This window comes from Bolinopsis microptera, chromosome 5 (assembly GCF_026151205.1).
Source record: "Bolinopsis microptera isolate Bmic1 chromosome 5, MBARI_Bmic_1.0, whole genome shotgun sequence".
Classification (NCBI taxonomy): domain Eukaryota; kingdom Metazoa; phylum Ctenophora; class Tentaculata; order Lobata; family Bolinopsidae; genus Bolinopsis; species Bolinopsis microptera.
This window is the reverse complement of record NC_087076.1, coordinates 11,989,407-12,008,158: the sequence shown is the minus strand read 5'-3', so window position 1 is coordinate 12,008,158 and position 18,752 is coordinate 11,989,407. Positions and strand designations below refer to the sequence as shown.

At 39.6% G+C, this 18,752-nt stretch overlaps 4 protein-coding genes across 6 annotated transcripts in view; all 4 read right to left on the bottom strand.

The window, feature by feature from the left end:
• The window catches only part of LOC134816068 (inosine-5'-monophosphate dehydrogenase 1-like), a 75,601-nt gene that overhangs the window by 13,490 nt on the left and 43,359 nt on the right, over nucleotides 1–18,752 (bottom strand). The gene's annotated exons all lie outside the window — the stretch shown is intronic.
• The window catches only part of LOC134816059 (mucin-2-like), an 85,326-nt gene that overhangs the window by 23,216 nt on the left and 43,358 nt on the right, over nucleotides 1–18,752 (bottom strand). The gene's annotated exons all lie outside the window — the stretch shown is intronic.
• LOC134816060 (exocyst complex component 1-like) lies at nucleotides 1,870–11,198 on the bottom strand. Its single transcript, XM_063824782.1, has 7 exons — nucleotides 9,667–11,198; nucleotides 9,264–9,472; nucleotides 8,900–9,050; nucleotides 8,416–8,556; nucleotides 3,829–4,064; nucleotides 3,474–3,630; nucleotides 1,870–2,746 (listed from the first exon to the last, which is right to left on the bottom strand). Exons 1-7 carry the CDS (start codon nucleotides 11,188–11,190, stop codon nucleotides 2,540–2,542), a joined length of 2,625 nt encoding a protein of 874 aa, XP_063680852.1. The 5' UTR covers nucleotides 11,191–11,198; the 3' UTR covers nucleotides 1,870–2,539.
• Nucleotides 13,261–15,608, bottom strand: LOC134815590 (exocyst complex component 1-like). The gene is made up of 2 exons (XM_063824142.1): nucleotides 14,077–15,608; nucleotides 13,261–13,882 (listed from the first exon to the last, which is right to left on the bottom strand). Exons 1-2 carry the CDS (start codon nucleotides 15,598–15,600, stop codon nucleotides 13,670–13,672), a joined length of 1,737 nt encoding a protein of 578 aa, XP_063680212.1. The 5' UTR covers nucleotides 15,601–15,608; the 3' UTR covers nucleotides 13,261–13,669.

The window sequence follows — 18,752 nt, the reverse complement described above, 5'->3', positions numbered from 1 at the left end:
GTTCAACGACAATATACCCGACGCATTAACGGATGCAGTGGTTTAGACTACTGGGAACGTCTCACGAAACTCAATATCATATCATTGCAGAGACGTCGAGAAAGGTACATCTTTATCCAAACATGGAAAATTCTCAATGGCCTGGCCCCAAATGATATTGTCATACTGTTCAAAAACAACCCCCGACATGGAATAAAAGCCACTGTACCGGCACTGAACAACAAATCACAGCGCTCTGTGGCAACTCACTATGAAAACTCGTTTGGAGTGAAAGCGGCACAGCTGTGGAATCTTCTTCCCAAAGAAATAAATTCCATCACTACTTTGGACCCGTTAAAATCGTCACTGGCTAAATTCCTTAAAGAATTCGCCGACACGCCTCCGACTAAAGAATACACCTCTACTAACAACAACTCACTCTTGGAATGGTACTTACAAAAAGACCCCAGTGGAGTCATAGGAGGACGTACTTGATACCGTTGTCCTGAAGAGATCCCAGCCAAACCTACTCAAAGTACTCAAAGTACTCAAACTATTCTGCATAAATCTAAATAAAATGTTCATTTTACTGGTCAAATCAAGGCAAATTAAAACATTCAGCAAATGAAACTCGATCAGGTATTTGATGAAACAGATCGGATCCAGTTAAATATTAACTGTTAAGACTAATCCAAATCCTGCTTCGATGAAACTGTGAAACTTGTGCTATTTGTTCACTTATTTTCCTCATAGAGGATTTATTTAACAGCAGTTCTGCACTGACCAGACAAGGAGAAGTTTGTTCAGGTTACATTTTCTGAATTCCTAAGAGAATATTCCACCACTCTCTTGCTAACAAGCTAACAAGCCTACATTAGCACTATTAACAAGGTCTCACCTACTTGAGTTTCGTCAAAACTTTACGGTGCCATCACATCTTCTGACCACCCCATAGCGAAGGAAAGTCTCGCTCGTTGCGCCAGCACAGCAGAGAGTTCGTATTTGGAGGAGTATATCCCCTGATCGGCGGCTTATCAGGGAGAGACAACATAAACTTTGTGAGCTTATCTTTGAATAGCTTTAGATCTTCAATGACATTCAGATGGAGGGGATTGCATTCCACAATTTAGGTCCCTGAACTGCAAATGAGTTGTCAAACAAGGTGAGATTTGCTGTTGAACTGGTTCCACATATAATGGAGAATGATGAATCGCTCCCGCCTTCGTTGAAGAGACATCAGAGATAGATAGACCAGGCGATCCCAGTAGTGGAGATCGCGCAGTCCTGATATTCTGGCGGTGAATACTTTCTGTACACTCTCCAGTTCTCAAGGATAACGCTGATTTTTGAGGGATGCCATATCTGTGGACGGCAGTATTCAATCAGACTTCGAACCATTGACTTGTATAGCGTCAGCATGATAGAGTGAGATCGTGTGTGAAATACACTGAGAACCCATGATGCTTTTTGGCGAGCTTTATCAGCAATGGCTCGTATGTGAGGGGACCAAGAGAGATCCCTTGACATCTCTTGGTGTTTCTTTTCAGAAAACTTCGCTAAATGAATACAGCCATTCAATCTGAAAAAGGAAACTAAGGTCAATGGAGATAACCACTTGAGCAGAAGTGTAAACATTATCATGATTATGAGCAGGTTTTGCTGGGGTGGGGTGGGGTGGGGTGGGGTGGGGTGGGGTGGGGTGGGGTTGGGTGGGTGGGGTGGGGTGGGGTTGGGTGGGGTGGGGTGGGGTGGGGTTGGGTGGGTGGGGTGGGGTGGTTTGGGTGCCCAACAAATTATCAGGTTTTAAAGAGCTTCAAATTGTGGATACAATCAGATAAAAGGAGATGCATTGCTTAAATTTTCGATGTAGTTTGCGAGTAAAAGTCACAAAAACGGTTAGATCAACGAATCAAAAAGAGGAAACATGTACAATTACATTTATCACAGACATTAAAATACAATACAAAAATAATATCATATGTTTCACGTCTAAATCATGAATAAAATTATAACAAAAATACAATTTTCTGATAAATCTGAGGTTTAAAAGAATAAAATATGAAAGTTTTGAATTAAGGTCATGAGACATGAATTCTTCAAAATATTGTTATGATGAAATATAATTTCCCCATTTAATTATTGTAATTATCAACACATCTTAATTCCTAGTAAAATGGCATTCTGAGGTGCCATGCTAACAATTTCACAATGCTTAAAATCTGCTTTATTTTAAAACTAATATCATGCAAACAACTAGTAAAATGCTTCAAAAGTTCAACTGTTAAAAAGAAGTATCCGTTGCTGGAAAATGTTTGAAACTGTTGATAAAGTGCTGCTCACAATACTCAAACCCCCGCTTTATTAAGAATTTACCCGGTAGAAAGAGGATCCTCGTCTCCAGCTACCTGGATGAGTAACACGTGACCACGTAACCACGTGACCACGTAACCACGTAACCACGTAACCACGTAACCACGTGACCACATGACGAACAGTACCTTGACACTTTGTTGAAGGAGTTGAGTCTCACTAACTGCTCACCTACACACTGCACCTACACCTACACACTGCTCCCCTTCTTCTGACTAATCCTAACATCGAACAACCTCCTGATGTCCTCCTCTCTGAACTCGAACTGAACCCCACTGTCCGGGTAACAGGACTTCATGAGACCCTGGTACTCGGTTACCTGGGACAGGATGGAGTGGCAGTAGGTGGAACCCACTCTCTCGTACATATCCTCCTCCTCACACAGGTGCTTCTCTATCTGGGAACATGTCACGTGTTATTGTGGATGTTTCACGTGTTATTGTGGACATGTCACGTGTTATTGTGGACATGTCACGTGTTATTGTGGACATGTCACGTGTTATTGTGGACATGTCACGTGTTATTGTGGACATGTCACGTGTTATTGGGGACATGTCCCGTGTTATTGTGGACATGTCACGTGTTATTGGGGACATGTCACGTGTTATTGTGGACATGTCACGTGTTATTGTGGACATGTCACGTGTTATTGGGGATATTTCACGTGTTATTGGGGATGTGTCACGTGTTATTGTGGACATGTCACGTGTTATTGTGGACATATCACGTGTTATTGTGGACATGTCACGTGTTATTGTGGACATGTCACGTGTTATTGTGGACATGTCACGTGTTATTGTGGACATGTCACGTGTTATTGTGGACATGTCACGTGTTATTGTGGACATGTCACGTGTTATTGTGGACATGTCACGTGTTATTGTGGACATGTCACGTGTTATTGTGGACATGTCACGTGTTATTGTGGACATGTCACGTGTTATTGTGGACATGTCACGCGTTATTGTGGACATGTCACGCGTTATTGTGGACATGTCACGTGCTATTGTGGATATGTCACGTGTTATTGTGGACATGTCACGTGTTATTGTGGACATGTCACTATAAATATCCCCCGCAATCATCATTATTATAGTCTCTACCAAACTACAAGCATTATTTACCTTGTTGAGATAATTTTCAATACTCCTGCGGACATCTTTCAGAGGGTACTGCTTAATGATACTCTTGAGGACACTCCGACTATAGTTTATCTGAAAACCGACCTCCTCTGGTCGCACTGCGGAGCTCAGCGACTGTTTCACCCCCAGGAAAAATGCACTGCAAAATATCTTATCTTAAATCTGTTCAGGGTATTAAGTTCAAAGATATGTTTAAAATTGAAGGACACTAACTTACTTTCAAAATAAAAGAATTGGACATTACGTGCCACATACGATGGCAAATACTTTAACATAATTGAACTGAGATTGAAATCATTATTAGATTTAAATCTATAAACTTCAAAACCAATCATACCTGATTTTCTCGATGGGATTCCCCAATTTGACTGTGACATATTCGTTTAAATTAGTCTCATACAATTTAGCTGCCTTTCTCTGCAGCTCACTCAGACACGACAAACTCATAGATTTCATGAGTTCAGTAAGATGGTGATAGTTTTCAATCATAACCACCTCTGGGGGCACTTTCTGCTGTTCCTTCGAGATCCTGTCTATAGCAAAGAAAACTGCTTCCAGCAGCGTAATGTAGCCCTGAGGAATTTGTTATTGAAGATTTGATTGATAAGTTGATTACGATATTTTAATCACAGATAACCCTGGTCACCTTGAGCAAAGCTGATATTTGGCTGACTTTAAAGTAGTCACTACGGGGGGGGGGGGATCATGTTATTTTTTGTCCGTTTTTGTCCGTTTTTGTCCGTTAATTTTTGTCCGTTTTGAAAATATAGCTGCCAAACGGACAAAAACGGACAAAAACGGACAAAAATTGTAACTTTTGATTTAAATTTTCTCCACAATTTGTAACAGGCTATCTGCAGAAATGGGTAGCCCGGTTAATGACCATGGTCCTTTCTCAAACTTTTAATCTTCAATTAGGCACAAAGAATAGTCTACACATTTTTTAATAACATAAAAAGGGATGAAAAGTTGTATTACTGGAGAGTAAAACTTTGTTAAACACAAAGATTCTTGAGCACATTTTGAGTCAGACTCAAATGCGCTTAAAAACATTTTAGTATATAACAATAAATTATGTTAACAATAACACCAACAATAATTATAAATTGAACAAATTATTGAGAGATGAAAGAGAGGAAAAGGAGGAGGGGGGACTGAGGAGGGGGACTGAGGAGGGAGAGGAGGGGGGCTGAGGAAGAGTGAGACTGAGAAGGAGAACTGAGGAGGAGGAATGAAAAGGAGGAGGAGAAGAAGGACTCAAGAGGAGGAGGACCCAAGAGGAGGAGGACCCAGGAAAAGGCCCCATGAGGAGGACTGGGGAGGAGGAGGACCGATGAGGACTGATGAGGACTGATAAAGAGGACTAAGGACGAGGAGGAGGAGGAGGAGGAGGAGGAGGAGGAGGAGGAGGAGGAGAAGGAGTGAGCAGTGAGGAAGAGGACTGATGAGGAGAAGGAGGTGTATGATCTGAGGAGGATGAGGAGGAGAAAGGAGATAAAGGATGAGGATAAGGAGGACTGAGGAGGAGGACTGGTGAAGAGGACTGATGAGGAGGAGGACTGAGAAGGGGAGGACTTAGGAGGACTGAGGAGGGGAGGACTTAGGAGGAAGAGGAGGATTGAGCAGGAGGAGGACTGAGGAGTAGAAGGAGGAAGAAGACTGAGGAGGATCAGGAGGACCCAGGAAGAGGAGGAAGAGGAGGAGGACTGAGGAGGAGAAGGAGGACCCAAGAGGAGGAACCAGGAAGAAGAGGAGGAGGAGGACTGAGAAGGAGAAGTGAGACTGAGAAGGAGAACTGAGGAGGAGAAATGAATAGGAGGAGGAGGAGAAGAAGGACTCAAGAGGAGGACTGAGGAGGAGGAGGACTAAGGAGAAGGATGAGGAGGAGGACCCAAGAGGAGGAGGACCCAAGAGGAGGAGGACCCAGGAGGAGGACCCAGGAAAAGGCACCAAAAGGAGGACTGGGGAGGAGGAGGACTGATGAGGACTGATGAGGACTGATAAAGAGGACTAAGGACGAGGAGGAGGAGGAGGAGGAGGAGGAGGAGGAGAAGGAGTGAGCAGTGAGGAGGAGGACTGATGAGGAGGAGGTGTATGAGGAGGATGAGGAGGAGAAAGGAGATGAAGGAAGGAGATGAAGGATGAGGATAAGGAGGACTGAGGAGGAGGACTGGTGAAGAGGACTGATGAGGAGGAGGACTGAGAATGGGAGGACTTAGGAGGAAGAGGAGGATTGAGGAGGAGGAGGACTGAGGAGTAGAAGGAGAAAGAAGACTGAGGAGGATCAGGAGGACCCAGGAGGAGGAGGAAGAGGAGGAGGACTGAGGAGGAGAAGGAGGACCCAGGAGGAGGAACCAGGAAGAAGAGGAGGAGGAGGACTGAGAAGGAGGACTGAGAAGGAGAAGGAGCACTGATGACTTGATGAGGAGGATGAGGATGAGGAGGAGGGTGACTGGGGAAAGGATTGAGGAGGAGGAAGACTGAGGAGGATGAAGAGGAGAAGGAGGCATCATGTAGCCTCCAGGCTCGACAAACCCCGACAAACCCCGACATATCCCGACAAACCCCGACAAACGGGGTTTGTCGGGGTTTGTCGAGGGGTTTTGCCTCGGGCCCACCGGCTACATGAGGCCTTCTTGTATAGTGTTTTTCCACGTAAAGCTTGATGACTCCGTCTCGGCTTTTTGTTGGGAGACTCAAAAAAAAAAAAAAAAAAAAAAAAAAAAAAAAAAGCCTCCAGGCTCGACAAACCGGAAACCCCGTCAAACCCCGTCAAACCCCGACAAACCCCGACAAACCCCGACAAACCCTGACAAATCCCGACAAACCCCGACGTGTCAAGATATGTCGTATCATGTCGGGCCCACCGGCTACATGATGCCTAGAAGGACTGAGGAGGAGAAGGACTGAGGAGAAGGAAGAGGAGGAGGACTGAGGAGGAGGACCCAGGAGGAGGAGGACACAGGAAAAGGCCCCAGTGCAGGAGGAGGAGGATGACTTGGGAGGAGGACTGATGAGGAGGAGAAGTAAGTGGATGAAGAGGATGAGGAGGACTGAGGAGGAGGACTGGTGAGCAGAAGGAGGAGGACCCAGGAGGAGAAGGAGGAGGAGGTGGATAACTGAGGAGGAGGAGAAGGACTGAGGAGGAGAAGAGGGATCCAGGAGGAGGAGGAGGAGGACTGAGGAGGAGGACTAAGGAGAAGGAGGACTGATGAGGAGGATGAGGAGGAGGGTGACTGGGGAAAGGACTGAGAAGGACTGAGGAGGAGAATGCGGACTGAGGAGGAGGAACCAGGAAAAGGAGGAGGAGGACTGAAGAGGAGGACTGAGAAGGCGAAGGAGGACTGATGAGGAGGATGAGGATGAGGAGGAGGGTGACTGGGGGAGGACTGAGGAGGAGGGTGACTGGGGGAGGACTGAGGAATATGAGGAAGACTGAGGAGGAGGAGGAAGAGGAGAAGGACTGAGGAGGAGAAGGACTGAGGAGGATGACTGAGGAGGAGGAGGACTGAGGAGGAGGAGGAGGACTGAGAAGGAGGAGGACTGAGGAGGAGGAGGACTGAGGAGGAGGAGGAGGAGGAGGAGGAGGAGGAGGAGGAGGAGGAGGAGGAGGAGTGAATAGGAGGAGGAGGGGGACTGGGCAGGACTGAGGAGGAGGACTGAGGAAAAGGATGAGGAGGAGGACTGAGAAGGAGGACTGAGCTGAGGAGGAGAACTGAGGACTGAGGAGGAAGAGGAGGAGGATGAAGAGGAGGTGGACCCAAGAGGAGGAGGTCCCAGGAGGAGGACCCAGGAGGAGGACTCAGGAGGAGGAGGAGGATGACTGAGGAAGACTGAGGAGGAGGAGGAAGCATCTAAATATTATTTCCATTTTTGTTATTTTTTGTCCGTTTTTGTCCGTTTTTGTCCGCTCTATTTTTTGTCCGTTTTGATAATATAGGGTTCCGAACGGAAAAAACGGATAAAAAACAGGATCCCCCTGGAGGAGGAGGAGGAGGAGAAGGATGACTGAGGAGGAGGACTGAGGAGGACTGAGAAGGAGGAGGACTGAGGAGTACTGAGGAGGATCGCTGAAGAGGATGGCTGAGGAGGATGGCTGAGGAGGATGACTGAGGAGGATGACTGAGAGGGAGGAGGAGGAGGACTGAGAAGGAGGAGGAGAAAGAGGACCCAGGAGGAGGACTCAGGAGAAGGAGGAGGACTCAGAAGGAGGAATGAGGAGGACTCAGAAGGAGGAATGAGAAGGAGGAGAACTGAGGAGGAGGAGGACTGAATAGGAGGAGGAGGGGGACTGGGGGAGGACTGAGGAGGAGGAGTACTGACGAGAAGGATGAGGAGGAGGACTGAGGAGAAGGACTGAGGACTGAGGAGGAAGAGGAGGAGGATGAAGAGGAGGAGGAGGACCCAGGAGGAGGAGGACTGAGGAGGATGATGAAGACTGCAGAGGAGGAGGACTGAGGAGGACTGAGGAGGATGGCTGAGGAGGATGGCTGAGGAGGAGGAGGAGGAGAAGGTGGAAGAGGAGGAGGAGGAGGAGGAGGAGGAGGAGGAGGAGGAGGAGGAGGAGGAGGATGAGGAGGAGGAGGAGGAGGAGGAGGAGGAGGAGGAGGAGGAGGAGGAGGAGGAGGAGGAGGAGGAGGAGGAGGAGGAGGAGGAGGAGGAGGAGGAGGAGGAGGAGGAGGAGGAGGAGGAGGAGGAGGAGGAGGAGGAGGAGGAGGAGGAGGAGGAGGAGGAGGAGGAGGAGGAGGAAGCATCTAAATGTTATTTCAATTTTTGTTATTTTTTGTCCGTTTTTGTCCGTTTTTGTCCGTTTTTGTCCGCTTTATTTTTTGTCCGTTTTGAAAATATAGCTGCCAAACGGACAAAAACGGACAAAAAAACATGAGCCCCCCCCCCCTCACTACGTATACAACGTAAGTCAAACCTTTTCAATCTCAGTCCTTCTTTCTAGTTTTCTATCAAAGAGCCGCTCAGTATCTCTCACAAAATGCTCGTACTTATGAACACAGTGTAGGATGCCACACCTCTTACTTTTATGTGCCTTGGTCTCACCTATTTGGGCTACCTGATAGTGAAAAACTGTTATTAATGGAAATTTTTAAAAGCAGACACAAGTTCTGCATGGCAAAAGGGTTGAAGATTGCAGGATACATACATAATAGATTTAAAGTAGGGACATGCTTTGGAAAGTTTGAAAGGTATTACTGATCTTTGTAGTTGCAGCAAGCAATTAACTATTTATCTTATTAATTAATTAACTATCACCCCAAGTATTTAATCGAACTTTCGTCAGCGGAAAGTAGGTCTTTTCTTAGTAATCTCTAATTTTCAATTAGATACTAATAAGTATTTAAGCTTTTGTGAGCATAATCATAGTTACTGTAGAATAAATACATTTGATAACTAACCTGGTTCTTAATAAACTGGTCAAACTGCCGTTTTACGATTATCAAACAGGAGGAATAGAACCGTTTGAGGAATACACTTCCTTCTTGGTTATGGCTCGGTTTCCCCAGCCTCAGGTACATGTATAGTGAGTAGTAGGGATCAACTTTGTAGCTGAAAATTGATCTTATTATGCCATGCTCTGTTTCATTCTAGAGATATAGTTAGCTAATCTATATGTAACATAATTTCAATATGTACAGTATAATATGGTGATATGTGCATACTGCATAGAATGTTTATTCTGAGTTAAAATGTCTACATTAAGATAAAATTGTTTATGATCCCTTTGAATATCATAAAATGGTTGATTGATTTCATTCTCACCTAACTTCAATGAGTTGTTGTAACTCTTGATCAAGCTTCGCTCCGAAGAGTTTAATCAAGATATTGTTAGTTGCAGTATTTTCGTCTTTACGGGTTCTTATTTCATTGTCACTGGCATCTGTGGGTATATCTTCCATGAATGGTATTCCAAAGACTTCATTGAGGTGGTCTTCCTCGTCGACAACAAGCGGGGTAATGAAATCCAGTACCTGATTATGAAGCAAAATTACATTAAATTATCATTGATCATGTTAATCAAATTAGCTTTGATGCTTTCCTAGCCAAAGTAATTAAGAGCCATTTCACAGTATAATTGTGTTATAGATTGAAGCTGAAGGAAGAGTTCATGAGATAGTTATTGCAAAATATTTTTACTATCAAACTTATATCATAGTCCACTAACCTTACAAAACAGATTATCGAATTTAGAGTTATTTTCACTTTGAGTCTGATAAGTAGCCATTGAATCACCAGAACCTTTGATGTTGACAGAATCCACTGATCCTATTGAACCTCTGATGTTACTTAGAGAACCTCTGAAACTTTGTTTTGATGCAGATATATCCATCGTAGATGTGCTGGAATTTGACTTTCCAGCAAAGGAGAAACCTTTGTCCAAGTTTGATCTCTTCTGAATAGTGCCAACTTTATCTTTAAAGAAGTTGCTTATTTCTTTGGCATAGCATTTTTGTATTGATGCCTCATACGACTGGAAAATAGCATTAAACATGACTGGATCAAAGTCTTTGCACCAATTAAGTAGAGATGTGAATCTAGCAACATTGATGTGGCGAGCCCTGTGCTTCCCTTGCCAATCTTTCCTTAATTTTTCATCTAAATCAGCATAAAGTAACTCAGGGACTGTCTTTAGAAAAGCTCTACAGTTTATCATGAATTCTTGCACACAGTGCAGTTCTTGGAGTTCATGACCTGCAAGGGCATCAACTCTACTTTGAGCAACCTCTACTGCTTGAGAGAATGATTCAAGGTTATAGTCGTTCAAAGTATCTAGATCCTCTAGATTGACAGGAAGAGAGAGCAACTGAAGAAGATCTTGAGTTTTCTGTAACAGCTTTTGGTTATTAGCAACTCTAACAGAATGATTAGAGCTAAGGTCAGAAATGTCAAGAATTCTTGATTCTTCTCTTGTTAGGATTTCGCTGTACTCATTCAAGCTCTCGTCGAGTGTGTCTAATTTTTTGATAGCATCATCCATTGTCTCGAATAATTTCAAAATTTCTTCTTCAACATTCATTATAGAATGGATGTTTGCTTTATCCAAACCAGAAAGCTCCATTGTTATTTTGGCAATAAACTCTTCTGCACTTTCAGTTTCCCACTGGCATGCTTTACAAACTTGTTCAAGGTCTAGTTCTTCTTCTTTAGTGAGATATTTCAGTTTGTACTCAGGCTCAACATTTTCAGATGGATTTGGTGAATCATTCTCCATACCCTTCAATGTTGCAGACAAGAAAACTGTCTCTTCCAACATTTGGGTGTTGACATTCTTGAATACTGGCAAGGCTTCTTTTGGAAGCTTGTTCTTGCAGAGCTTGTAAAGATTTATAAGAAACTTTTTCTTCTTTTCCCAAGCATCACAAGCATAGTGAAGTACTTTGTCTTCATTAAACTTGAGCAAAAAATCAAGTCTTGAATCATCACTAGCCAAGAAATCTACTGCATTCAACTCAATCAATGCAAATCTGTATCTCAACTTAAGAACATCCTTGCTCTGGTTGATAACAAATATTGAATAGTTGAGGTGAGACCCTTTCAGATGAGTAACAACAATGAAGCACCGTTTAGCTTTGGTTTTGTCTTTGGTGATTGATGTAGCATTAACAATCTCTATTATTTTTTCATTTTCTCCAATGATAGATGATATTGTTTGCTGATTTTTACCACGACTTCCATGCTTTGTCGCCATGTGGCCTAAAAATAACACATTAAATGAAATAATGATTCAAAAACTGGACAATGAATGAACCACTATGCTCAACTGTGAAGAAAATTGATTTACAGGATTTCTGTTGAAGGTCGCCCAAGGTAAACTCAATAATATTATCTTTTATGAAAATACTTTTATGAACTTGTGTTAAGTAAAGTAAAGTAAAGTAAAATTTATGACATCAAAAAATGTATGAAAATATATAATTATAAATATTTCCTCACCGACATTAATTATTTATCAAATACAATATTTTTAACCATTTATCAAATACAATATCCTATTTTTATAACCTAACCAAACTTCCCAGTGGAATTTAAAAGATTCATAAAACGCTTCTTTGCCACATAGGATGAAACCAGAGATGATCATTATGTTTCTTTTTATTACTGGCATAACTGGCTCCCTCAATTCTTACTAAAACTTCATTTGAAACATTCCAAAAAAGCTATCATTTGTAATACTTTTAGTAATCATGTTTTTCTTAAATCCATCTAATTTAATTTCGAAGCCTAAAACTGTCAGAGAGTTCCAAGGGACCAGCTGAAGCCCTTGACCTTAAAGCTACTAAAACATCAAGGAACAGTCGTTATTGGAGTGATTCTTTTAGTTCAAGGATGGGTGCCTTAAGTGTGAAGCTACCTGTTCCCCAAAATGCAGATGAAATTGAGAACAATGACGTCACTTTATTCACTTTATTGTTCACAGCATATCACCCATGCAGACCTTGAAAAGGGGAGAGCACTCTCCTGCAACCTTATTATTGGAAAATGTTCCTTTAAATTGAATGGAGTCACAATGCAAGATGTTTTGGGTCTGACAGAAACGCACAGACCCCATACTGGCTAAGAAACCCTGGCAAATTTGCGCATTTTCATTAATTCTAGCTGTGCAGATGAGTTAAAGTGTAGGCTACAATTTAGTGCTGATAGCATATGCTGCAACAGATGCAAAGGTTGAGGTCAATTGTCAAATATGATTTTTAGCAGCAACTGCCATGGGCATTTGATGCGCTACTAGGTTAATTGGTCAAATAACTGTTAAGTTCGATGTTACAGATAAGCACTCTCTTTACACCTTATTTAGAGACAAAGAACTCCTATATTTTTTGTTTTGGTGCATCAATTGACAATTTTATTTCAACATCACGGTATCTATGAAGAAAGTTGTACTGGGCAGTTATAGACACAAGTTATAGGTATAAGGGAAATTGTAAAAATTGTGTCTCTGGAGGTATTGTGTGAATTCCATGATAACTTCCATAATAACTTACAGACTGAACTGCTTAGAAACGTCCATTAACTTGATAAAATTGAGAACCAAAGCACTATTAATACAAGCACAGGTAGCTGACTTAAAAGATACTTGGACTCCAAACAAGTTTAAATTGCAGTAATCAAGTCTAATTGCAGCGGCACACACTTACTATTACTATCATTATTGTACTATAGACAGAAAATCTCTCAAATCGATTTTGGCGCTTTTAACCATTTTTTGTATTAATGTTTTTAGATACTAAATATCTAAATTTATAAAAAATTTTATCGGAAAGAATTAATTATTATTTAATAATTTATTCGATAGTTTTATCTGATATTGATATTGGTATTGATTATATTGATATTGTTATTATTGAACGAAGCTAACTCTAGAGTCCTAGACATATATAATATTACTTCTTCAACTAGGGACTTGGAGTATAAACGACCAAGTTTGCATAAATTTCTATCCAACCAAGAATTCAGGAGGCAAAGGTCTAGGTGGGTGCGTAAACTTTATGGTCTGTACTCTCCGATCATGTATCACCCAGGATTCTTCTCGACGTATCTTTGTAAAAGATATCTGATCTAAAGTTCGTGCTAGTTATTTATATGAAATATATTTTTGTCTGCTTTAATTGATACTAAATAAGAATGTTGTTTTTTTTTTTAATTGTTGCTTCATTCTTAAAGAAACTTTCTATTTCTGATATTCAATCTATTTTAGGTAGTCCATGCGATTGTCACTCCTCCCCTTTCAATTATCCTCCTCATGGACATGTAGTTACTGGTAATTTAGATATTGTTGATAATGTTGAACTTAGGGAATTACTTTCCTACGGTTGTAAATACAGAATTCCCACATTTAAATCTCCAGATGAGATATATATGTCAGTTACCGAAGCTGTCGATAAATTTATAAAATCAAAAAGTAGAAAGTACTGTCAAAAAGAAGTAAAGTTCAGCGATTGGAAGGAAAAAGTGTTATCAATAGTTTCCAATATTATTATGCCATGCTCTGTTTCATTCTAGAGATATAGTTAGCTAATCTATATGTAACATAATTTCAATATGTACAGTATAATATGGTGATATGTGCATACTGCATAGAATGTTTATTCTGAGTTAAAATGTCTACATTAAGATAAAATTGTTTATGATCCCTTTGAATATCATAAAATGGTTGATTGATTTCATTCTCACCTAACTTCAATGAGTTGTTGTAACTCTTGATCAAGCTTCGCTCCGAAGAGTTTAATCAAGATATTGTTAGTTGCAGTATTTTCGTCTTTACGGGTTCTTATTTCATTGTCACTGGCATCTGTGGGTATATCTTCCATGAATGGTATTCCAAAGACTTCATTGAGGTGGTCTTCCTCGTCGACAACAAGCGGGGTAATGAAATCCAGTACCTGATTATGAAGCAAAATTACATTAAATTATCATTGATCATGTTAATCAAATTAGCTTTGATGCTTTCCTAGCCAAAGTAATTAAGAGCCATTTCACAGTATAATTGTGTTATAGATTGAAGCTGAAGGAAGAGTTCATGAGATAGTTATTGCAAAATATTTTTACTATCAAACTTATATCATAGTCCACTAACCTTACAAAACAGATTATCGAATTTAGAGTTATTTTCACTTTGAGTCTGATAAGTAGCCATTGAATCACCAGAACCTTTGATGTTGACAGAATCCACTGATCCTATTGAACCTCTGATGTTACTTAGAGAACCTCTGAAACTTTGTTTTGATGCAGATATATCCATCGTAGATGTGCTGGAATTTGACTTTCCAGCAAAGGAGAAACCTTTGTCCAAGTTTGATCTCTTCTGAATAGTGCCAACTTTATCTTTAAAGAAGTTGCTTATTTCTTTGGCATAGCATTTTTGTATTGATGCCTCATATGACTGGAAAATAGCATTAAACATGACTGGATCAAAGTCTTTGCACCAATTAAGTAGAGATGTGAATCTAGCAACATTGATGTGGCGAGCCCTGTGCTTCCCTTGCCAATCTTTCCTTAATTTTTCATCTAAATCAGCATAAAGTAACTCAGGGACTGTCTTTAGAAAAGCTCTACAGTTTATCATGAATTCTTGCACACAGTGCAGTTCTTGGAGTTCATGACCTGCAAGGGCATCAACTCTACTTTGAGCAACCTCTACTGCTTGAGAGAATGATTCAAGGTTATAGTCGTTCAAAGTATCTAGATCCTCTAGATTGACAGGAAGAGAGAGCAACTGAAGAAGATCTTGAGTTTTCTGTAACAGCTTTTGGTTATTAGCAACTCTAACAGAATGATTAGAGCTAAGGTCAGAAATGTCAAGAATTCTTGATTCTTCTCTTGTTAGGATTTCGCTGTACTCATTCAAGCTCTCGTCGAGTGTGTCTAATTTTTTGATAGCATCATCCATTGTCTCGAATAATTTCAAAATTTCTTCTTCAACATTCATTATAGAATGGATGTTTGCTTTATCCAAACCAGAAAGCTCCATTGTTATTTTGGCAATAAACTCTTCTGCACTTTCAGTTTCCCACTGGCATGCTTTACAAACTTGTTCAAGGTCTAGTTCTTCTTCTTTAGTGAGATATTTCAGTTTGTACTCAGGCTCAACATTTTCAGATGGATTTGGTGAATCATTCTCCATACCCTTCAATGTTGCAGACAAGAAAACTGTCTCTTCCAACATTTGGGTGTTGACATTCTTGAATACTGGCAAGGCTTCTTTTGGAAGCTTGTTCTTGCAGAGCTTGTAAAGATTTATAAGAAACTTTTTCTTCTTTTCCCAAGCATCACAAGCATAGTGAAGTACTTTGTCTTCATTAAACTTGAGCAAAAAATCAAGTCTTGAATCATCACTAGCCAAGAAATCTACTGCATTCAACTCAATCAATGCAAATCTGTATCTCAACTTAAGAACATCCTTGCTCTGGTTGATAACAAATATTGAATAGTTGAGGTGAGACCCTTTCAGATGAGTAACAACAATGAAGCACCGTTTAGCTTTGGTTTTGTCTTTGGTGATTGATGTAGCATTAACAATCTCTATTATTTTTTCATTTTCTCCAATGATAGATGATATTGTTTGCTGATTTTTACCACGACTTCCATGCTTTGTCGCCATGTGGCCTAAAAATAACACATTAAATGAAATAATGATTCAAAAACTGGACAATGAATGAACCACTATGCTCAACTGTGAAGAAAATTGATTTACAGGATTTCTGTTGAAGGTCGCCCAGGGTAAACTCAATAATATTATCTTTTATGAAAATACTTTTATGAACTTGTGTTAAGTAAAGTAAAGTAAAGTAAAATTTATGACATCAAAAAATGTATGAAAATATATAATTATAAATATTTCCTCACCGACATTAATTATTTATCAAATACAATATTTTTAACCATTTATCAAATACAATATCCTATTTTCATAACCTAATCAAACTTCCCAGTGGAATTTAAAAGATTCATAAAACGCTTCTTTGCCACATAGGATGAAACCAGAGATAATCATTATGTTTCTTTTTATTACTGGCATAACTGGCTCCCTCAATTCTTACTAAAACTTCATTTGAAACATTTCAAAAAAGCTATCATTTGTAATACTTTTAGTAATCATGTTTTTCTTAAATCCATCTAATTTAATTTCGAAGCCTAAAACTGTCAGAGAGTTCCAAGGGACCAGCTGAAGCCCTTGACCTTAAAGTTTGCTACTAAAACATCAAGGAACAGTCGTTATTGGAGTGATTATTTTAGTTCAAGGATGGGTGCCTTAAGTGTGAAGCTACCTGTTCCCCAAAATGCAGATGAAATTGAGAACAATGACGTCACTTTATTCACTTTATTGTTCACAGCATATCACCCATGCAGACCTTGAAAAGGGGAGAGCACTCTCCTGCAACCTTATTATTGGAAAAATGTTCCTTTAAATTGAATGGAGTCACAATGCAAGATGTTTTGGGTCTGACAGAAACGCACAGACCCCATACTGGCTAAGAAACCCTGGCAAATTTGCGCATTTTCATTAATTCTAGCTGTGCAGATGAGTTAAAGTGTAGGCTACAATTTAGTGCTGATAGCATATGCTGCAACAGATGCAAAGGTTGAGGTCAATTGTCAAATATGATTTTTAGCAGCAACTGCCATGGGCATTTGATGCGCTACTAGGTTAATTGGTCAAATAACTGTTAAGTTCGATGTTACAGATAAGCACTCTCTTTACACCTTATTTAGAGACAAAGAACTCCTATATTTTTTGTTTTGGTGCATCAATTGACAATTTTATTTCAACATCACGGTATCTATGAAGAAAGTTGTACTGGGCAGTTATAGACACAAGTTATAGGTATAAGGGAAATTGTAAAAATTGTGTCTCTGGAGGTATTGTGTGAATTCCATGATAACTTCCATAATAACTTACAGACTGAACTGCTTAGAAACGTCCATTAACTTGATAAAATTGAGAACCAAAGCACTATTAATACAAGCACAGGTAGCTGACTTAAAAGATACTTGGACTCCAAACAAGTTTAAATTGCAGTAATCAAGTCTAATTGCAGCGGCACACACTTACTATTACTATCATGATTGTACTATAGACAGAAAATCTCTCAAATCGATTTTGGCGCTTTTAACCATTTTTTGTATTAATGTTTTTAGATACTAAATATCTAAATTTATAAAAAATTTTATCGGAAAGAATTAATTATTATTTAATAATTTATTCGATAGTTTTATCTGATATTGATATTGATATTGATTATATTGATATTGTTATTATTGAACGAAGCTAACTCTAGACATATATAATATTACTTCTTCAACTAGGGACTTGGAGTATAAACGACCAAGTTTGCATAAATTTCTATCCAACCAAGAATTCAGGAGGCAAAGGTCTAGGTGGGTGCGTAAACTTTATGGTCTGTACTCTCCGATCATGTATCACCCAGGATTCTTCTCGACGTATCTTTGTAAAAGATATCTGATCTAAAGTTCGTGCTAGTTATTTATATGAAATATATTTTTGTCTGCTTTAATTGATACTAAATAAGAATGTTGTTTTTTTTTTTTATTGTTGCTTCATTCTTAAAGAAACTTTCTATTTCTGATATTCAATCTATTTTAGGTAGTCCATGCGATTGTCACCCCTCCCCTTTCAATTATCCTCCTCATGGACATGTAGTTACTGGTAATTTAGATATTGTTGATAATGTTGAACTTAGGGAAGTACTTTCCTACGGTTGTAAATACAGAATTCCCACATTTAAATCTCCAGATGAGATATATATGTCAGTTACCGAAGCTGTCGATAAATTTATAAAATCAAAAAGTAGAAAGTACTGTCAAAAAGAAGTAAAGTTCAGCGATTGGAAGGAAAAAGTGTTATCAATAGTTTCCAATCGTATTGAATATTACAAGAAAAACTTTCCTAAAACATTTGAAATAAAATAAAACACACTGGAAAAAGATGATGTTAAAAGAAGTCTTAAATTGCTGAAAAGTAAATACATTATTTGTAGTATCGACAAAGCTTCTGGTAATTTTTCATTTATTTGTAAAAAGTTTTATGTAAAAACTCTTGTCAATGAAATGGGTTTTGATCCTAATACTCTAAAATGTATAGGTAATGATACATATAAACCCTGTAGCGAAGACGAGACTCATTATGTCAATAAAATATCTGAGAGTCTAAAGGAGAGATTTAATGTACAAGTTGAAGATAAAAACTTGCGACAAGCACGCATCTTCTGGAACCCTAAGCTTCATAAGAACCCTTACAAGGCGAGGTTCATTGCAGGTGCCCGTTTTTGCGTTACGAAACAACTTAACATCCAAGTTAACTGTTGTCTGAAACTTTTGAGGAAATACTTCAAGAAATACTGCGAGGCAATCTACAACAACAGCGGTATAAACATGTTTTGGAGCATAGATTCCTCAAGTGAATTCCTTGAAGCTATCAAAAATAGCGATGTTTATAATATACAAGTATATGATTTTACTACTCTTTATACCAGATTAGACTTGATTGAAGTAGAGAATATGATTAATGAAGTTGTTGATTTAATATTTTCAGACCGTAATAGATATATTTGTATTTCTAAAAGAGACAGTAATACATGTTTCTTTTCCAATAAAACCTATGATTCTCATGCCTGCTTTAGTCAAGATGACCTAAAAGAGGCTGTTAAATTTATTATTTATAACACTTATGTCGTCTTCGGTGGGATTGTATTCATACAAACCAAGGGTATTCCTATGGGTGGAAATTCAAGT

Bases quoted from the DNA above. Each gene is read 5' to 3' on its own strand.
- LOC134816060 (XM_063824782.1), bottom strand. From the start codon at position 11,190: ATGGCGACAAAGCATGGAAGTCGTGGTAAAAATCAGCAAACAATATCA. The intron at 9,051-9,263 runs GTGAGAATGAAA...ATCAATTTTCAG, and splicing joins CAACAACTCATTGAAGTTAG to CTACAAAGTTGATCCCTACT. The intron at 3,631-3,828 runs GTATGATTGGTT...GATATTTTGCAG, and splicing joins AATCCCATCGAGAAAATCAG to TGCATTTTTCCTGGGGGTGA.
- LOC134815590 (XM_063824142.1), bottom strand. From the start codon at position 15,600: ATGGCGACAAAGCATGGAAGTCGTGGTAAAAATCAGCAAACAATATCA. The intron at 13,883-14,076 runs GTTAGTGGACTA...CTTCATAATCAG, and splicing joins TCGATAATCTGTTTTGTAAG to GTACTGGATTTCATTACCCC.